Here is a 17,857-nt window from a genome sequence, read left to right as displayed (position 1 = left end):
ATTGAGTTTACCATTCTTGAACAGTTTTCTGGTCTTAGAAATTCTCGAAGTTTATATGTAATGTTATGTAGACACTAAATCACAGGATATTCTGTGAGTGTGTCTCAGCTTCGGAGGCAGGAAAAGGAGGCACACTCCCCCCCTTGTTGTGACTTGCTAAGATTGGAAATACAAGGCATTTACCCCAAATAATGGGAGAAAAGGAAAAGATGAAAGAAAACAGGTTTGTCTGCTAGTTTGTTTACATTTGGGAGGGAAAAGGAGAATTCCTGGTGTAACTCTTGTGTTAATCATTTTCATAAGTATTTGGGTAATGTACAGGCTAAGCAGCTAAGATGCTGCTCTTGAATCTCTTCAAGAAAAGAAGTCAACTGATAGCAAAACCTAGCTAAGAAGCAGCCCATGCAGGTGATAGTTCTTGATCCTAAAGCCCCAAAGAGTCTTTTATCATTTGCTTTGTTGTAAGCCCCATGTAGAAAAGAGGCTGCTCCTGAATTCTTGTGTCTACAAGCTCAACAGCCACTAGCAAATCTGGCATAGTTTTTGCATGGTTGTTTTTTCTTTCCCTTTAGCTTTTTCTACACTTTACTAGGATCTGCTGAGCCTTATTAGGTTGGAGAGAGAAGCAATGGAGAGGCAGTATCAGTGCCACATGTTCAGATGGGCAGAATTAGATAAAAGGCTGATAAAGTGATTACTTACCATGTTTTAATTGCATAAGAAGGAAAAGACTTGATAGATAAGCTTAAAGAAATACTTTCATAGTGAACTGCCCTAAAATGGGACAGGATAGAGTCTGGAGCCAGTTGCATGTTTTGTGTCAAATATCAAAGCACAGAATGTTGAGCCTGAGGGCCTGTGAGAGCAAGCCAAAAAGAGGAGGCACTGCAGCTTCCCTGCATGCCAGGACTTTGAGCCTATGCCCTGCTCCCAGCATCTTGAGCAATCTGACAGAACAACACAGATAAACTAATTTGTGCAGCATGCTTATGCATGTCAGCCCTTTCACTGGCTCCATGTGCGGTCCTTTTTCTTACCACCTTCTTCCTAAAAACCATTTCTGCCTACACCTGCGGACTGGATGCACTCAGTCTGGTGAAGGGAGGTAGATCACAGCTTCCATTCCATTCCCTGAAAAACCTTGCCAAGGAGTCAATGTGCCACAAGGTAAAGATGAGGAGAGTTTTAAGAGAAAGGAAAGGAAACAAAGGGATCAGTGGATAAACTGACAAGGAAAAATAGATGGGAACTTTGGAAGAAGGAAAGAAAGGAAAAATATAACTCTCAAGGAATAGACTGGACTAGAAATTCAAGTTCTTTACTATGAGAGTGGTGACGTGCTGGAATGGGCTGCCTAGAGAGGTTGTGGATGCCCCATCCCTGGAAGTGTTCAATGCCAGGTTGGATGGGGCTCTGGTCAGCTTGGTCTAGTATTAAATGTGGAGGTTGGTGGCCCTGCATGTGGTGAGGGGGTTGGAGCTTCATGATCCTTGATGTCCCTTCCAACCCTGGCCATTCTGTGATTTGTTGGGTTTTTTTTTGAGGTTCTTCTAGGAAGTACTAGTCACCGGGTCTTGCCTCCTTAGGCATTGTGAAAGAAGTCTGCACATGACAGGAATGAATACCATGGTGTTTTGGGTGTATTTCCAGACCAAGCACACGGAACATACTCTGCCTTGAAGGCAGAATTCAGAAGCTTCTTTGCACATTTTTGTGTTGACATTTTGTGTTATGCTACCAATTTTTTAATAGCACCACACCTCACAAATTCCAAACTTGACAGAACAAGGCAACATCTGAGATGAGTGGTATCACTTACATTTTCCTAGAGGTTCTCAACCGTCTACTTTCAACTTTTTAGCTGTCACTCCACTCTTAGAGATGTATGGTTGTGTGGAATGTATAGCGACTTGGAGAGCAGATTCTCTTCTTGCTGGGTGAGAAATGAGTCCTTTTAGTCTTTTGAGGCTGCTCATCTGTATACGTGGTCTCTTCCAGCCAATCTGTCAGAGTTGCAGCATGAGGTCTCTGACTGGTGGGGAAAGGGGCTCAGACTGAGGTGGTTAGAAGCCCACATTCAAGCAGCTTAATGAGAGAGCACAAGCTAAACTGGCCTGTTTGGTATAACAGAAAATTCAGACATGAAGACTAGCTGCATAATCTTGACATCATGGTAGTGAGTTGTTGTCAGTGTATTACTGTAAGCAGTATACAGGAGAAAGCATTTGTTACTTTCATTGACATAATGGCCCAGTTAGTGTCCATCTGTGAGCTTCACCAATGGGGGGCTTATCAGTGAGTCTTCTGCCTTAGACATGCCATGAAGATCATACAGTTCACAAAGCATCTCAGCATATCATGTAGTATCTGCTATACTACAGGCAGAAATAGCTGATCAGTAGAATTATCATAAATCAATGTATTTATGCAATTAGATTGCCTATGATCTTTACTGAAAGCAAGTGAAATTTCTGTGTTGCCTGTAGCTCTGTATTTTCAAGATCAATCGAGATGAATCATGACCACTGCTGTATCATGCTATAAAGGTCTTGGAGGTAGAAGGAGGAGATTAGTTTCAGAAGAGGAGAGTAGACTATGGATCAATTCCCTGATGTCTGCTGTGCCCCAGAGGTGAGTCAGGTCACTACCTCTGGACTCTGTTAGCCTCTTTCCACAGGAAGCCTTAAGTCACCCCTTTCTTTTTGCTCCATGGGTCTTTTAAATACTTTAGTAGGGATTCATGATCTCTGCTCCTCTAGCCTGGACCAGTCAGGGCTTGCATCCCTAGCAGGCTGGAGGTACGCCTCTGAGGCTGCTGGAACTTCCTGCTGTCTCTGAAGATTCACCCAAGATTACAGGAGTCTGGAACTTAATCTGGTCCACTGAGTCTGCAAAGGAGCACAATGACCTTCACACACCCTACCGCACCTGCACCTTCACTTGTGATCCCTGCTCATGATCTGTGGGCAATACAACCCCTCACACCAGGGCACTGTACCCAGAGAGGGTGAGTGTGTGGGTGTGTGAGGAATGGTGGGGCCTGGGCTTGCTGATATTGTTGGATCCAACAGATCAGGCAATCACTTGCAGGCTGTTGCATGTGTTAAGAAACACCTCTCCTCTCTCTTCTTTTGTTTTCCAGTCAGCATGACTAAGCATGTACTCTTTGGTCACTGTTCACTGAAAGCCATTCCAACAGATCAATGAGTAGCCAGATTGTAAAACTTAACGAGTCAGAGGAGCAGATAGAGCCACAGATTGACAGCGTATGTTTCTTAAGCAGCTTGCAAATAATGTGTTTTGATACATCAGCTGAGCTCTAAAGAGTGTTAATATAATTCAGCAAAGACTTTGTGTTCCCACGGCCCTGCCATTTTGAGTTCGGGAACTGCTCGTCCCTTCTCTTTGCTCCCACAGTGCCCCTGAGAGCTGTAGGTTTGGAAGGCAGCTTCCCAGAGAGGAGGGAAGAGGGGCGAGCTTCCAGCCAGGGCTTGAGCCTTCTTTCCGTGGCATTGAGGCCAGCCATCAATGGGCTATGAAAAGGGTGGGATGAGTGTGACAAAGGGTCTGGGAAAACAGTAAGCTGTAAAGACTTCAGCAGATGGGTGGCTCACTTTCTTGCTGGCACTTTAGATGTGTAAGGGGTGGGACTCTGAGCTCAGCTGCTAGGCTAAATGCTGGAGCTAAGCGCTTGCAGAAGCACTTTGTAAGATCAGCTTCTAGGGCATTGGACAGGACTGTGGTATCAGCAGCTTGACCGGCACAAGAAACCCGTGGGAGCAAGATTCAAAACAGACCTGCCAGCCAACATGAGCACAGTGGGCAAAGTAAGTGGAGTTTTTTTTTTTAGGAAAAGTTTCTTTGCTGCAACTGAGTAATGCATTTTAAATGCAGTTTCTTTGCAAGGACACCATAAATACTGATGGGGTGGTATAAATGAGAGTTTAGGAGACAGCTGGTGCAGTAGAGCTGCTTTTCCTTGCAGACCACTTTACTCTCCTAGGAAATGGCTGCAAGGCTCTTGAAGGCAATAATTTCAATTTATTTATTTATACTGAGGCAATGTAAGCTAATAACATCAGAGTAAGAATAAAGCTAATTTCAAGCTCTGATTGACTGTATTAATATATAATATAATATAGTAAGTATTTGGACAAATAAATGTATTTATCAACTATATCACTTTCCCTTCTGAGATCTCAGGCTGATTTAAACTTTTACTAGCTTTTTTACATTTCATATAAGTTTATTAACAGTTTGTCATCTTTAGAAAACTTTGCGTTAAGTTTTAGGGTGCAAATGTGCATGTGTTGAGAACATTAAGCAGAGGTAAATTCACCAAGTTCAGTTCTCTGTTCAGCCTTTGCCCGAGCGTGACAGGGCGTTGTGGTGGAGTTACCACACTTTGTTTTCAGTGTATTTATCTTTGAGGCAGTATGCAAGTTACCTTGAAGTTTATGTGACTGTACAACATAATCTTCCTCCTCTCTAAAAGGGTATGTTTCTACAGCTTGCTTTTCTTCTGCTGCTGCAACTTGTAAGGTTGGTAGAAAACATCAGTAGAAAAAAAAATGCTGTGACTCCAGTCAGTGCTTGCCATAGTAGATCAAGTGTGCTGTTGGCTCATCTGGGGGATTCTGTTACAGCTGTTAAAAGCTCACTGTCAGCCATAAGAACATAGCTTAGTTAACCAGTGTCTAATTGTATGAGAGATTCATTTGCTCTTGTGATCCACAGTTATTGGCTATTTTTGCTCTTACAAACATTGGCTTTGTGTTTGCAAATTGTGAAATCATTAGTGAGTGATGTGCAGTAAAGTCCTTTTTCTCTTTTCAGGGAAGTTTCCTTGAAAATGTTGCCTTTTAAAATGTGATCTTGCTTCACTTGTAAATTTTTTTCACGGGAAGCATTAGATTTAGTGCAAACCTCTCACATCCCTTTTTCAAAGCTCTTTCTCACTTTACATCTGGCTACTGAAAGTGCACTATTTTACGTTGCAGGCCTGTTGTTTCCTAGTACTTGCTTTCTTCATTACCAATTGACATTTTCTTGCTAGACATGCCTATTTTTACTTAGCTAACTTTTCATACAAAAGTTTTTTATTGCTGTCTCCCAGAAGGGTACAACACAGTGACGTCACACTGCATGGCAGGGTCCCAAGTCACACAGGATACTTAGGCACGTGCTGAACTTCTGGTGTCATAGACTTAATTCTCTTCCCTTTTGCTCTTAAGATAATAGCACCTGAACACTTGCAGTTAATACATCTTACTTAATAGAGTGACTGTTCCCCTTAAAGGAGACATGGAAAAATCTTATTCCATGGCCTTTAGCTGTGTAAAGTTCTGCAATGAGAAGACCCCACCAAAAAAGAACAGGAGCAAGAAATGGGGACAGAGATATGAAGAAAGTCAGAATGATTTTGGTGGCAAAAAAAACAACCCTGACTTATGGATACTGACTTTGGTGTTGTTTTTAAATTTTTTTTCCTAGTTTTCCCTCTTCCCCAGATACGAACAGGAATTCTGCATTGTTAAGAATCTTATTGTGTTGACCTTCTCATTGCAAGAGCCTCTCCCTTTTCCCTTGCTCTTTTTGCAGGTTATTAAATGCAAGGCAGCAGTATTGTGGGAAGCAAATAAACCATTTTCTCTTGAGGAAGTGGAAGTTGCCCCACCAAAAGCACATGAAGTTCGTATTAAGGTATTTAATTTTTTTTTTTTAAGATGCGTTACAAATTGCATTTAATGTTGCTATGCCAGTTATTTCTGTAGATTGGTAGGATGTGGACTTAGAAAATATTCAGTAGGTAAACAGTTGCTATTCAGTGAGCTCCTGTGCAATAAGCTGCAAGTCAAATCTAATCACACGTCTCTTTTTAAGAGGGTTTTTTTGTTTGCTTTGATCTACTTTCTGCCTTGCTTTTGGATACGTGCTAGGAAATAGCACTGGATGCTTCCTTCTTGATCTGGGTGTTGAGTATCTGTTACACTTCAGATGCTATTGCTTTAGAGCAGTTTTAAGGAGAACCCCTACATGGGTCAACAACTGCACTTGTCAGAATAAAAATTGTTAAGGCATATTTAAATCTTTCAAAACAAATACAGTTGGTGAATGCAAGAAAAGACAAAATGTGCTGTAGAATATTATGTATGGCTGAAATTTTATGGTTCTTTAGTATGTAACATATACATGTATAAAAATATAATAAATGATCATATATCATATGTAATTACAAGTAATATAGTACTACCACATAATAAAAACTTTAACATCTTAAAATTATGATTTTAAATTACAAGATAAATATTTAAATAGAAATGTTATTTAATTGAATACTTTTCTATTTATATAGTATTAAGATAAGTGTTTTATATCTATGTGTAAATATAAAAATAAGAAGAATTGATTCTATTCTGTTCTTCACCCATTGTTCTGCCCAGCAATCAGTGGGACTCCCAATGGGGGGGCACAGCAAGCATTCATAGAGGAGTCTTGCTTTGTAAATTAAATACATGCAAACAGTGAAGATTAGGAGTTGAGCAATTAAGTGTTTTTACCTTTAGTTTTATTGTGTACATATGTAATTTTGGAGAGAAGCAAGGGACTGCTCCAAATACATGACATAACTTACATATATGACATGACAGTGAAATGCTGAAGCAGTCTCACCTTTCTTCTAACTCAGATTGTAGCCACAGGGATCTGTCGCTCTGATGACCACGTGGTGACTGGTGCACTGACTATGCCTTTTCCAATCATCCTTGGGCACGAGGCAGCTGGTGTTGTAGAAAGTGTCGGGGAGAAAGTAACTTCATTAAAGCCAGGTATGAAACAGCACTCAACACAAAATCTGTGCTGAGCTTTCAGGCTCCTGTTTAAGTTGAAGCCTATTATGTGTGAATACTTGTATTGCAGAGGACTACCTATGTAATTCACTTTTAACACCTCTATACTTCAAGTGTCTTTGTTTTTACTGGTTGCAAGTATGAAGTCTGTTCAAAGCAGATCAGTATATATATAATAAGTTGTATTAGAGATCTCTACTTCAACAAAAATCTATATTTCAAATTTCAATTATAGCCCTAGCTGCTTTTCTCATAAGTTTTGGTTCCAGAACTTGATGCATCTCTCTGTTGTGTATGTTTCCAGGTGAGCTGAAACAGCAGCATGGGCTCATGCATACACACACCACCCCCACCTACCTCTGAGTTCTGAGGGGGGGGTTGGGGGGAAAGCTCCAAGACCTGCAAAGCAGAATGATTTTAGCAGAATGATTATAAGCCTGTACGTTGTGCATTTATGTGCATTTTGTGTTCTGTAGGTCACTTTCCACTTTTTAGGGGAAATCAGAAACTGACTTTGAACACATGAAGTATTGGCCACATTTCAGAACTGCCAAATCATAAATTGACCTGCAGCAGAGATTATCAATTTAGGGATTTATCATACTTTGTTGCTGTGGGAAATGGTAAAAGATTGCACTGAGAACACAGGTTCCTTTAATTGCCATCATTGTACTAAAGAATTAGTGATGTCTTACCTTGAGTGCATTGCTGCTTCTGATAATTACTTTAAATAAGACGATGACTAAGAGGGCTAGCAAATTAATGCTTAACTTATTTCCCATTTCTACAAACAGTTTACAGTTCTGTTATCTTAACATGCCAACCTCCTGTCCTAGATGTCAGTTTTAATCTCAGTTTCCTCACCTGTGTATTAGTAAGTAACAGATGCGAAAAACTGTTGAATACTTTGTGAATGGCAGTAGCTTTGAAAATTTAAGGCATAGCTCAGTTTCACTTCTGTGAAAGACACCTGGGATTTTGTATGTTGAAAGCAGTTGTCAGAAGTGCATTAATGATGTCCACTATCAGAGAGAGGCAGTGGAAGGAAATAAGTCCAGCACTGCACTCCTACTGCACACTTTAAGAGTTAAGAGTACTTGTTTTATATTTTTACCTGAATGCTTCTTGTGTGCCTGTTTGTTTAATCATTACTGTTTTCTTTCTAGGAGACGCAGTTATTCCACTCTTTGTTCCACAGTGTGGGGAGTGCAGATCTTGCTTAAGCACCAAGGGCAATCTGTGCAGTAAAAATGAGTGAGTTTCCTAGGTTACTTGCAACCCCTATTTGATTTTAACTTACACAAAACTGACCATATATGACATCTCATTTGCCATTATGTCTGGTTATTTTTCAAACAGTATTTCTTCTTCACCTACTGGATTAATGGCTGATGGCACCACTAGGTTTACCTGTAAAGGAAAAGCAATTCATCATTTTGTTGGTACAAGTACATTCACTGAATACACGGTAGTACATGAAACTGCTGTAGCCAAAATTGATTCTGCGGCTCCTCTGGAAAAAGTTTGTCTGATTGGCTGTGGATTCTCAACTGGTTATGGAGCTGTTCTGCAGACTGCCAAGGTAAGCACTGTAGGTGTTTCTGCTCTGTTCAGAATTGTGTGGCCTGTAAGCAAGGTGCCAGCATAGCAGCCAGCAGGCACATGTTCTTTTTGCTGTGTTCAGGGTGGAAAGAAGATCTTAGTTCTTTGCCTTCCTCAGTTCCTCTAAGATATTTAGAAGTCTTCAGTAGAAAATCCAATAAAAAAACCTTTCTGCAGCTTGCTAGGTTTTCTTTCAGATCTCTAGCTTTCTCACTCAAAAAATGTTATGACAGAGACAGTATATTTTATTGTAACTTCAGGCTTCCTATATCCTGAGACTTTACACAGTAAATTCATGTACTGCTACAAATTCTTTGGATGTGGCTTTTTACAGCTATTCACTATTTTTCAGTGGAGTGAGACTACGGATCTTAATGCCATTGAAATATAGAGCAGCATAAAAATCTGTCTATTAACTTGAAGCTGAATGCGGTAACGAAGATCTAGTCTTAGAAATGTATTCTAGGGATAATTTATCTTAGTTGCATGTAGGATTATATCAGTGTAGCTGACTACTGCACTAGTACATATGCATAAGCAAATGTCTTCTCAACAGGTGATTTAATCTATAAGAAGATTAGGTGAAAACATATTGATAGTAAGAAAATGCAATGTACTTTACATGGACTGTAACAGGATGCCATGTTAATGTAGGTAGAAGCAGGCTCTACCTGTGCTGTCTTTGGCCTCGGAGGAGTCGGCCTCTCTGTTGTCATGGGCTGCAAGGCAGCTGGAGCGTCCCGCATCATTGCCATCGATATCAACAAGGACAAGTTTGCCAAGGCCAAAGAGCTGGGAGCCACCGAGTGCATCAACCCTAAAGACTTCAAGAAGCCCATTCATGAAGTGCTGACGGAAATGACTGGCCAGGGTGTGGACTACTCCTTTGAGGTCATCGGCCGTATTGAAACCATGGTATGCAAACAAAAGATGTGGTCAAAAGAGGCATTAACTCATTAGCTGTTTCTTCCCTAACCCACTAAGCACCAGTAGTGAGGAGTGAAGAGCTGCTGGTAAAGTATTAAGCTAACTTGAAACCTGTGAAGCCTGGCTATCAGCCAGTGAGATGCAGGGATAGTAGCACACCCAAAAACTTAAGAAAAGAATCCTAAATGTAAATTCCAATAGGAAAGTAATCTAAGCAGGGTGACTTGTTTTCACATATGTAATGAAACTCAACATTGTCTATCCAAGTGTCTTATTAATAAGACAAAATTATAAAATAAAACAAACTAAAATATAAGAGCAGATAAAACGGTGCTAGCTACAGAAACTGATTGATTTGGAAATGCAAGCTGATCCCTGAGAGAAGAAATCAAATTTTTGTGCCCTGAAGGCAAGACTTGCATGACACCGCTGTGTCCCTCTGTTTTAAATGCAGACTGAGGCCTTGGCCTCTTGCCACTACAACTACGGAGTCAGCGTGATTGTGGGAGTGCCCCCTGCAGCACAGAAGATTAGTTTTGACCCCATGCTTCTCTTCAGTGGTCGCACATGGAAAGGGTCTGTCTTTGGAGGTGAGGAAAGATGTGATTTGGCTGGCTTGTGAAACTTGTCTATTAACTTGAATCAAAGGGAGTAGATTAGTGATAGCTGGACATACTACTGATAACTAATTTGCTAACAAAGTAGCACAAAGAATTCATGAAGGAACTGTTATCAAATAGTTACTGAAGAGCGGAGGAGAGAGAAAAACAGAGGAAGAGGGAAATGAGAGGCACAAAAATGTCAACATTAAGAAGAAAAAAAGAGGAGAGTGAAGGAAAAACAAAAAAAGCAGAGAGGAGAGGGCCCAGAAGGATGGGAAACAGATGGACATAGAAGAACAGATAGAACAGATGTACATAGGAGGAGGAGTAGATAAAATGGATAAGAAAAAAGGAGTGAGAAGGAGAAAAATGTGGGTTAAGGACAAAGGGAGAAAAGGAGCATAAAAGGAGGGAAAAAAGATAGGAAGAGTGAAGAAAAGAAGGAGAAAGGGAGAGAAAAAGGAAAAGTGGGAAAAGTGGAGGAAAAAAGAAAATGAAAGACAGGAAAGAGCAAAAGAGAGAGGTATTAAGAAAGTCAGGGCAAGAAAGATGAGAGCAGAAAAGACAGATGAAGAGAGAAAAAAGAATGGAGAACAGGGATCAAAGAGAGTTGGGAACTGTAAAGAACATTCAGTTCAGACCAACCTGCTTGCCAGGTTAAGCCCCAGCAAGCTGCCATCACTCACAATTGCTCTCTTTTCTGAGCTTTTCTGGAGGATTCTCACACTCAGCAAACCCTAACTCACTGAACACAAAACTAGAAGAACTAAAAAACAGAGGAAGCTTATTTCCAGCAGCGGGTTTTCCCTTTTGCAGCCCGTTCCTCTGATACATTCAATAGACACCTGACTGAAAGAGCAAAAGACAAACTAGGTTATTCTGGGAGAAGATCCTGTTATTAGAGATAGAAGCAGTGCCAGATAAAGCCAAGAACAAATAGACAATCCCTCCTGCTGCCCTATTTCGTTCCTATTAAGTTTCTAGTCAGCAATAGAAATGTCAGCACTGTAGATTTTTTTGTGTGTGATTTAGGGAATGAAGCATCAATAAACAGGATGAAAAAATATATATTGTTATATATGTATAATCAATGAATATACAGATGTTATAATTAAGAAATATACAGGAAAGTTAGGCTAAGTAAGATTATTGCAACAGGAAGATAATAAATGGAAAATGCTTACTGATGTCGTAGGCTCACAATATTCTCCACAAGGAGTGATCTCCAGGAAGAGATCCCTCCTCAGTGGCAGTCAGCACTTAAATGGGATTTAGGAGAGGTGAAGCCAGGCTCCACCCCTTCCAGTAGCACAGGTGTATTACTTCACCTGTACTCCTGTGGCTGGCTCATTGCTTGCCTCAGGTGGTCAATCAGAGGTTCAGGCCATGATTCAGCAGTTCCCATACAGGGGGGGAAGGCGGGGGTGTCTTTATCTTTTAAGATTCAAATGTCAGAAACTTAGACTTGTACCAGTACAGTACTTACTTGCTTAGTTGGTCATACACACTCCACTGTAGACTAGCTGCATTTAGTACAGCACTTCCTCTTGGCACTCTGTATTACAAAGGTAAAGTTATACTGCAGTATTTCATCATGCTATTCTGCTGTAGAAAGTTTATCTAAGAATTTAAACCCTTGTAAGTTTTATCTATTTTGACTAGCATTTAATGGTTCATTATCCATTGTCTGTGGTTTTCTTTCAGGTTGGAAGAGTAAAGATGCAGTGCCTAAACTGGTTGCTGATTACATGAAGAAAAAGTTTGTTTTGGATCCATTAATAACCCACACCCTTCCTTTCACTAAAATTAATGAGGGATTTGATCTGCTAAGGACAGGGAAGAGGTAAACACTGCTTAATTGTAAAAGTTGTTTATAATCAACTTTAAGAACTGCACAGTGAGATAAAACACGACTGACTTTGTGACAGAGAATGGTGAAAGCAATCCATAGTGCCCATTACTGTTGGCCAGAATAGTATGTGTCCATGAGCAGCTGCTGTAGTAACAAAAGGTAGCAAAGTTTTAGATTTTGAAATGCATTGGGTGCTTTATTTCTTTCCAGCGGAATTTTTAGACTCTACTTCCTGTCTAGTTTGAGCAAAGAGTCTTGTGGCAGAGGGAGAAAAGCTCACAAAGAACAGCAGGTCAGCACCCATTGGAAAAGAGCACGCAAGGAAACTGAAAACATCAACCTAGAGAGAGCATAGGAAGCTATCACATCTCAGGAAGTGGGATGAGGAATAAGAATGTAGGAATAAACTATGCTTACTGGAAGAACGACTTACCATTCATACTGTGAATTAGGGAACAGAGTCCCAGTGCAATTACTCCTAAAATCACTGGGTAGTCACTTCGGAGTTTTTCAAAATGGAAACTAGTTTGTGTATATATAGAACTAATACTTGCTGACTTACAATTTGGCTATCATACACTCTTCAAATATTTTGAGGGTTCAGCTCAGACGGTGTTTTTATAGGATACTGAAATCAGGAATATTGTTTGCCAGAGACGTTTGATGAGATTCTCCATGGCAAAAATAGAAAATTCTCATTGGCGTAAGTGGGAAATACATGTATATATTTTAACATGTGTTCAGGCTACCCTTCTTGAAGGTTCTAGCTGTTACTTACAGACTAGTTAACTGCATTCGTACTTCCTTTTCATTGCCACTTGCTAGCATTTTAGGCATTACTCATTCTAATTACAAAAAGCATGTAGCAGAAAATTTTTGCCCCTCATGCTTTCTTTGAGATTTGTTCTCAGGTTCCAACTATTCAGCACTTAACTCCATTTTTTTTTTTTTTTTACTGTCCTTAATTGCACTGATTTTAGTTTTTAGTGTAACAAGCAGAGGAAGTGGTGAGGATGGGGATACCATTGCTTTGCTAAAGTACTGACAGTCAATCTGAAGACAGAGACATTAACCCAGTCACTTATGAAGTGAAACATTTCAGTGTTTACTGGGTAAAATGCTTGAGTGTTGACAGTATATCATATAGAGTATGCAAAAACCACACTACAGTGTACCTATGGTTATTTAGCCAAAGTCATTACAAAGTTGGGACTAGCTTTTAAACCCTTGCAAGAAAGTGAATTACCACCTTTCCCGACTGCCTCTGCTCAGCATACACTGTCCCTGTACATTAGATAGGCCCACTACACTCCATCAGGTGAGAGCCAAGACTTACCTGACCTAAAATTTCCAGGCCCCATCATCTATGCCAGAAATCAACATAACCTGCTTGAGAAAAGTGTCAGAGTAGAGCTAATTATTTTCTTGCATGCCATTTCTAAACAGCAAAAGAGAAACAAATAGTCTCAAAAAGTGAATGGGAATGCTCATAGTGGTAGCTTTTTTAGATTTATTGTGGCAGGTGGCTCTATGCTGACGGTCTATTTTTTGAACTCCAATCTAAAGGAAAGCAAATGCTTTCCATTCCAGTGCTGAAGGTCCCACTATGGCGGCTTTCAGCTCTGCTCTCCCTTCTTTTTTCTCATTTGACACTGAGTGCATTTAGCTTGCTGGACTTTGCTCTCTTCTCTGCATCTGCAGCAGGCTTTTTATATCTACTTGATTGTTTTAGTACAGCTAAGGCTGGGGGGGAGGACTACCCTGGCTGACAGTGATAGCCTTAGTTTTTCAGAGAAAAAGGCAAAATTTTGTTGATGTTGGCACAGGGCCCTTTCTCTAGTCACTAATTTGTCATTTTATATTGCAGTATTCGCAGCGTCCTACTATTGTAGGATTCTTGATGGCTTAGCAGCAGTACAAACTTCATTCTGCTCCAGTACAACTGATACGAATCAGACACTGCTGAAAAGCGTCACCACCGCCTTCGCTTAAAAGGATCATGCTCAGCATCCAGACTTCAAGCAAAGCACTTAGAATGGAAATAATCATTTTTCTTCTCATCTTTTATTCTTTATTACTGCTGTCAAGTTTCTGCATTGTAATGCCTATTTCTCTTAATATCCAAAAATGATATTACAGCCTGTGCTCCTGGAACAGGTGTTATGAAAGGTTTGCTTTCTGATCATTAACTGTGAATACCAAGCAATTAGGAAGAAACAAGTGACAAGCGACAGTCTGCAAAAGATCAAACTAAGAATCTTACAGCTTTTTGTGCATTTGTAATCTGGAAACAGGAACAGAAGCTATTTCTAATCAACCACCTTACTACAAACCTGTTCCTACATCTGATTGCATAGTAAAATGGAAAAAATTCAGCTAATGTCTAGCCTAAACTGCCACTAGTACAGCTCAGTACCATTCCAGTGCATCCTATCAGCTGCCAAAACAAATACAGAATCTTGCTGCTTTCAGCAACCTAGAAGCGTGGACAGAGGCACTTCTATCTTGGAAAACATGGCCTACACCAACTTATCTTTTTAAAGAGATGATAGCCACTTCCAGTAGTCCTAAGTACACAAAGGTAGACAAAGGCTGAAATAAGGGGACAGAGAAAACAGTGTATATCAGCTGAACATGTCCCTGAGCAGCCCAACAGGGTTAATGATTTGAAGACCGGTTTACTGAGAGATTAGACCTATCAGAAGGAGCTGTTCGAACACATATGCATCTACTTAACTCAGCTTGCACAGCAATTAAGACCCAAACATCAAGGATTTCTTTATGTGGCATTACCTATGCAGTCAGGTCCAAAGACTTTCTGTGGACAGTAAAAGCAGTTTAAAGTGCATGCAAAGTCCATTTTTGCTGCCTAAGTGCCCTGAGGTTTGGGAACACCAAGGGCTCAGGCACCCAACAGCAGCACGGCAGAACTTGATCATCAACCTGTAGATGTTGGGCTGAACCAGCTGGACAGGTAGTGTGTGAGAATCAACAGCATGAACTGGATCGCTGACATGTTTGTACAAAGGAGGGGGAGCAGGCTTTCAATTCTATGTAACTGATCCCTGTCTGTAATAATTCAGCAGAAACAAGAGGGGCATAATGTCTCAGTTCTCAGTGGCTTCTAAGAAAACATCATCTGTAGAGGCAAAGCTTCTCTGTATGAGCTAAGATAAATCTCAATCATGAGCTCAACAGAAGTAAAAAGTTTGATTAAACCTACCTAGTAGGAATAGAAAGAAATTAATTGGCCACGAACACACTGATGTTTGGCTGAATTGATAGGGCTGGGGAATAGGTTGCCCAGCTGTACTTCTACAGCACAGAAGCCACTGTCACAGCTCTTTTCCCTTTGTCCTATCACTATCAGGATGTGTAAAAAGTCAGTCTCCCTCCTAGTATAAGCACCCTTCATCTACTAGAAAACTGCAGTGAGGTTTCTCCAGAGCCTTCTCTTCTCCAAGCTAAACAAGCCCAGCACCCTCTCCCTTTCTTCATATGAGATCCAGCAGCTCTGCATCCCTCCTTTACTAAAGACTCCATGCTTGGATGCAGTACTCCAGATGGGTCCTCACAAGAGCTGAGTAGAGGGAGACAATCACCTCCATTGCCCTGCTGGCCACCCTCTTTAGATGCAGCCCAGGGTACTGTTGGCCTTCTGGGCTGCAAGCACACACTACTGGCTCAAGACCCTTGTGTCCTTCTCAGCAGGGCTCCTCTCAATGGCCTCTTCTCCCAGTCTGTACACATATCTGGGATTACCCTGACCCCACTGCAACATCTTATACTTGACTATTGCACTTAGGTTCTCATGGGCCCTCTTTTCAAGTCCGTCCAGGTCCCTCTGGCTGGTGTCCCTTCTTTCTGTTGTATCAACTGCACCACTCAGCTTAGTCTCATCAGTCAATTTGCTGAGGGTGCACTTGATCTTACAATCTAGGCCATTGATGTTGAAAAGCACCAATCCCAAGACTGACCCCTTAGGGACATGACTCATGACCAGTTTCCATCTAGACATAGAGCCACTGACCACAACCCTCTGGCTGTCACCATCCAACAAATTCTTTTTTCACCAAATAGTCCAGCCTCCAAGTCTATATCTCTCCAATTTAGAAATGATGATGTGGTATGGGACCATATCAAAGGCCCTGCAGAAGCCCAGGTAGATTACATCAATTGCCCTTCCTTTATTAACCACTGCCATCACTTTATCATAGAAGACCACCAGATTGGTCAGACACAACGTGCCCTTAATGAATCATAGAATCCTAAGAGTTGGAAGGGACTTCTTAGGGCCATCTAGTCCAACTCCCCTGCAATGAACAGGGACACCGCAGCTAGATCAGGTTGCCCAGGGCCTGATCCAACCTTGCCTTGAAAGTCTCCAGGGACAGGGCATCAACCAAACCACCAGGTAAAATGTTCCAGTGCCTCACCCCTAACTGTAAAAGATATTTTCCTTACACCTAACCTAAATCTACCCTCCCTGAGCTTGAAGCCATTTCCCCTTTCTCTATTGCCACAAACTCTGCTAGAGGGTCTGTCCCTTCTTTCCTGTAGCTCCCCTTTAGATACCGGAAGGCCGCTATCAGGTCACCTCACAGCCTTCTCTTCTTCAGGTTGAACACCTCCAGCTCTCTCAGCCTGTCCTTGTAGGAAAGGTGTTCAATTCCATGGATCATTTTTGTGGTCCTTCTCTGGACACAATCCAGCAGATCCATGCCCCTTTGGTACTGAGGACTCCACATCTGGACACAGTCCCCCAGCTGAGGTCTCACCAGCACAGAGTCGAGGGGCAGGATCACCTCCCTCGACCTGCTGTCCACGCTTCTTTTGATGCAGCCCAGGATACAGTTGGCTTTCTGGGCTGTGAGGACACATTGCTGGCTCATTTCCAGTTTGCCATCTACCAGTCCCCCCAGTTATTTTTTCAGCAGAGCTGCTCTCACTCCTTTCATTTCCCAGTTTGTACTGGCAAAGTGGGCTGTCTTGACTCAGGTGCAAGACCTTTCACTTGGATTTGTTGAACCTCATGAAGTTCATGTTGGCTCTCTGCTCAAGCCTGTCTAGGTCCCTCTGAATGGCATCCCATCCCTCTGGTGTGTCAACCCCACAGGTTGATGTCATAGGTAAACTTGCTGACAGTGCACTCAACCCCATAGTTGATGTCATTGATGAAGATAAAAAGCTGTGTTGGCCATCTCAGATCACCTCCACGTCTCTCAAGTGCCTCAAGCTAGTGTCCATGACGATCCACTCTGTGATCTTCCCAGGCACAGACATGAGGCTCATCAGTCCATAGTTCCCCAGATCTTCTTTTCTTCCTTTCTTAAAAATGGGAGGGATGTTTCCCTTTTTCCAGTCACAAGGGACTTTGCCTCACAGCCATGACTTTTCAAATATGATGGAGATGGGCTTGGTGGCCACATCAACCCATTCCACCAGGACCCTGATATGCATGCTATCCGGCCCTATAGATCTGTACAAATTCAGCCTTATGAGGCCGTATCTGGTTTGCTTTGTTCTTTCAGTGGGAGGGATTTTGTACCCCAGACCCCACCTAAAAGTTCAGGGACACAAAAGAGACATTAGAAGCCTGACTGCCAATGAATATTGAGGCTAAGAACTTGCTGAGTACTTCAGCTTTCTAAGAGTCTGTCGAAGCTAGTCCTCCCTTCTCATTTACCAGACAAAGTACACTCTTTTGTCTGTCTAATCTGAACATTGTTTCTCTAGAACCCCTTCATGTTATTTTTCACATTCCTCATCAAGCACAGTTCTACCTCTGCCTTGGCATTACTAATCCCATCTTTGCACGTTCAGATGGCATCCCTGCATTCTTTCCAGGCCACTATCCCTGCTTCCCCTGCTTATACATTTCCTTCTTTTCCCACAGCCTGACAAGCAGTTCTGTGCACAGCCACGCTGGTTTCCTGCCTCCTCTGTTAGATTTTGTATGCTGAGGGATGGAGAACTCTTATGCTCTCAGAGAGGTGTTCTTAGAGTGTTGGCAGCAACGTTCCTTT

The 17,857-nt window shown here is 41.6% G+C and overlaps 1 protein-coding gene across 1 annotated transcript; it reads left to right on the top strand.

Moving 5' to 3' along the window:
- Nucleotides 1-3,300: 3,300 nt before the first annotated feature.
- Nucleotides 3,301-14,324, top strand: LOC116238899 (alcohol dehydrogenase 1). Its single transcript, XM_031608827.2, has 9 exons — nucleotides 3,301-3,827; nucleotides 5,602-5,703; nucleotides 6,689-6,827; nucleotides 8,015-8,102; nucleotides 8,208-8,430; nucleotides 9,105-9,365; nucleotides 9,832-9,967; nucleotides 11,684-11,822; nucleotides 13,699-14,324. The coding sequence occupies exons 1-9, from the start codon at nucleotides 3,810-3,812 to the stop codon at nucleotides 13,721-13,723; spliced, it is 1,131 nt and encodes a 376-aa protein (XP_031464687.2). The 5' UTR covers nucleotides 3,301-3,809; the 3' UTR covers nucleotides 13,724-14,324.
- Nucleotides 14,325-17,857: the final 3,533 nt, after the last annotated feature.

Source organism: Phasianus colchicus, chromosome 4 (genome assembly GCF_987193195.1).
Source record: "Phasianus colchicus chromosome 4, bPhaCol1.hap1.1, whole genome shotgun sequence".
In the NCBI taxonomy this organism is placed as follows: Eukaryota; Metazoa; Chordata; class Aves; order Galliformes; family Phasianidae; genus Phasianus; species Phasianus colchicus.
This window is presented reverse-complemented; position numbering and strand designations above follow the sequence as displayed.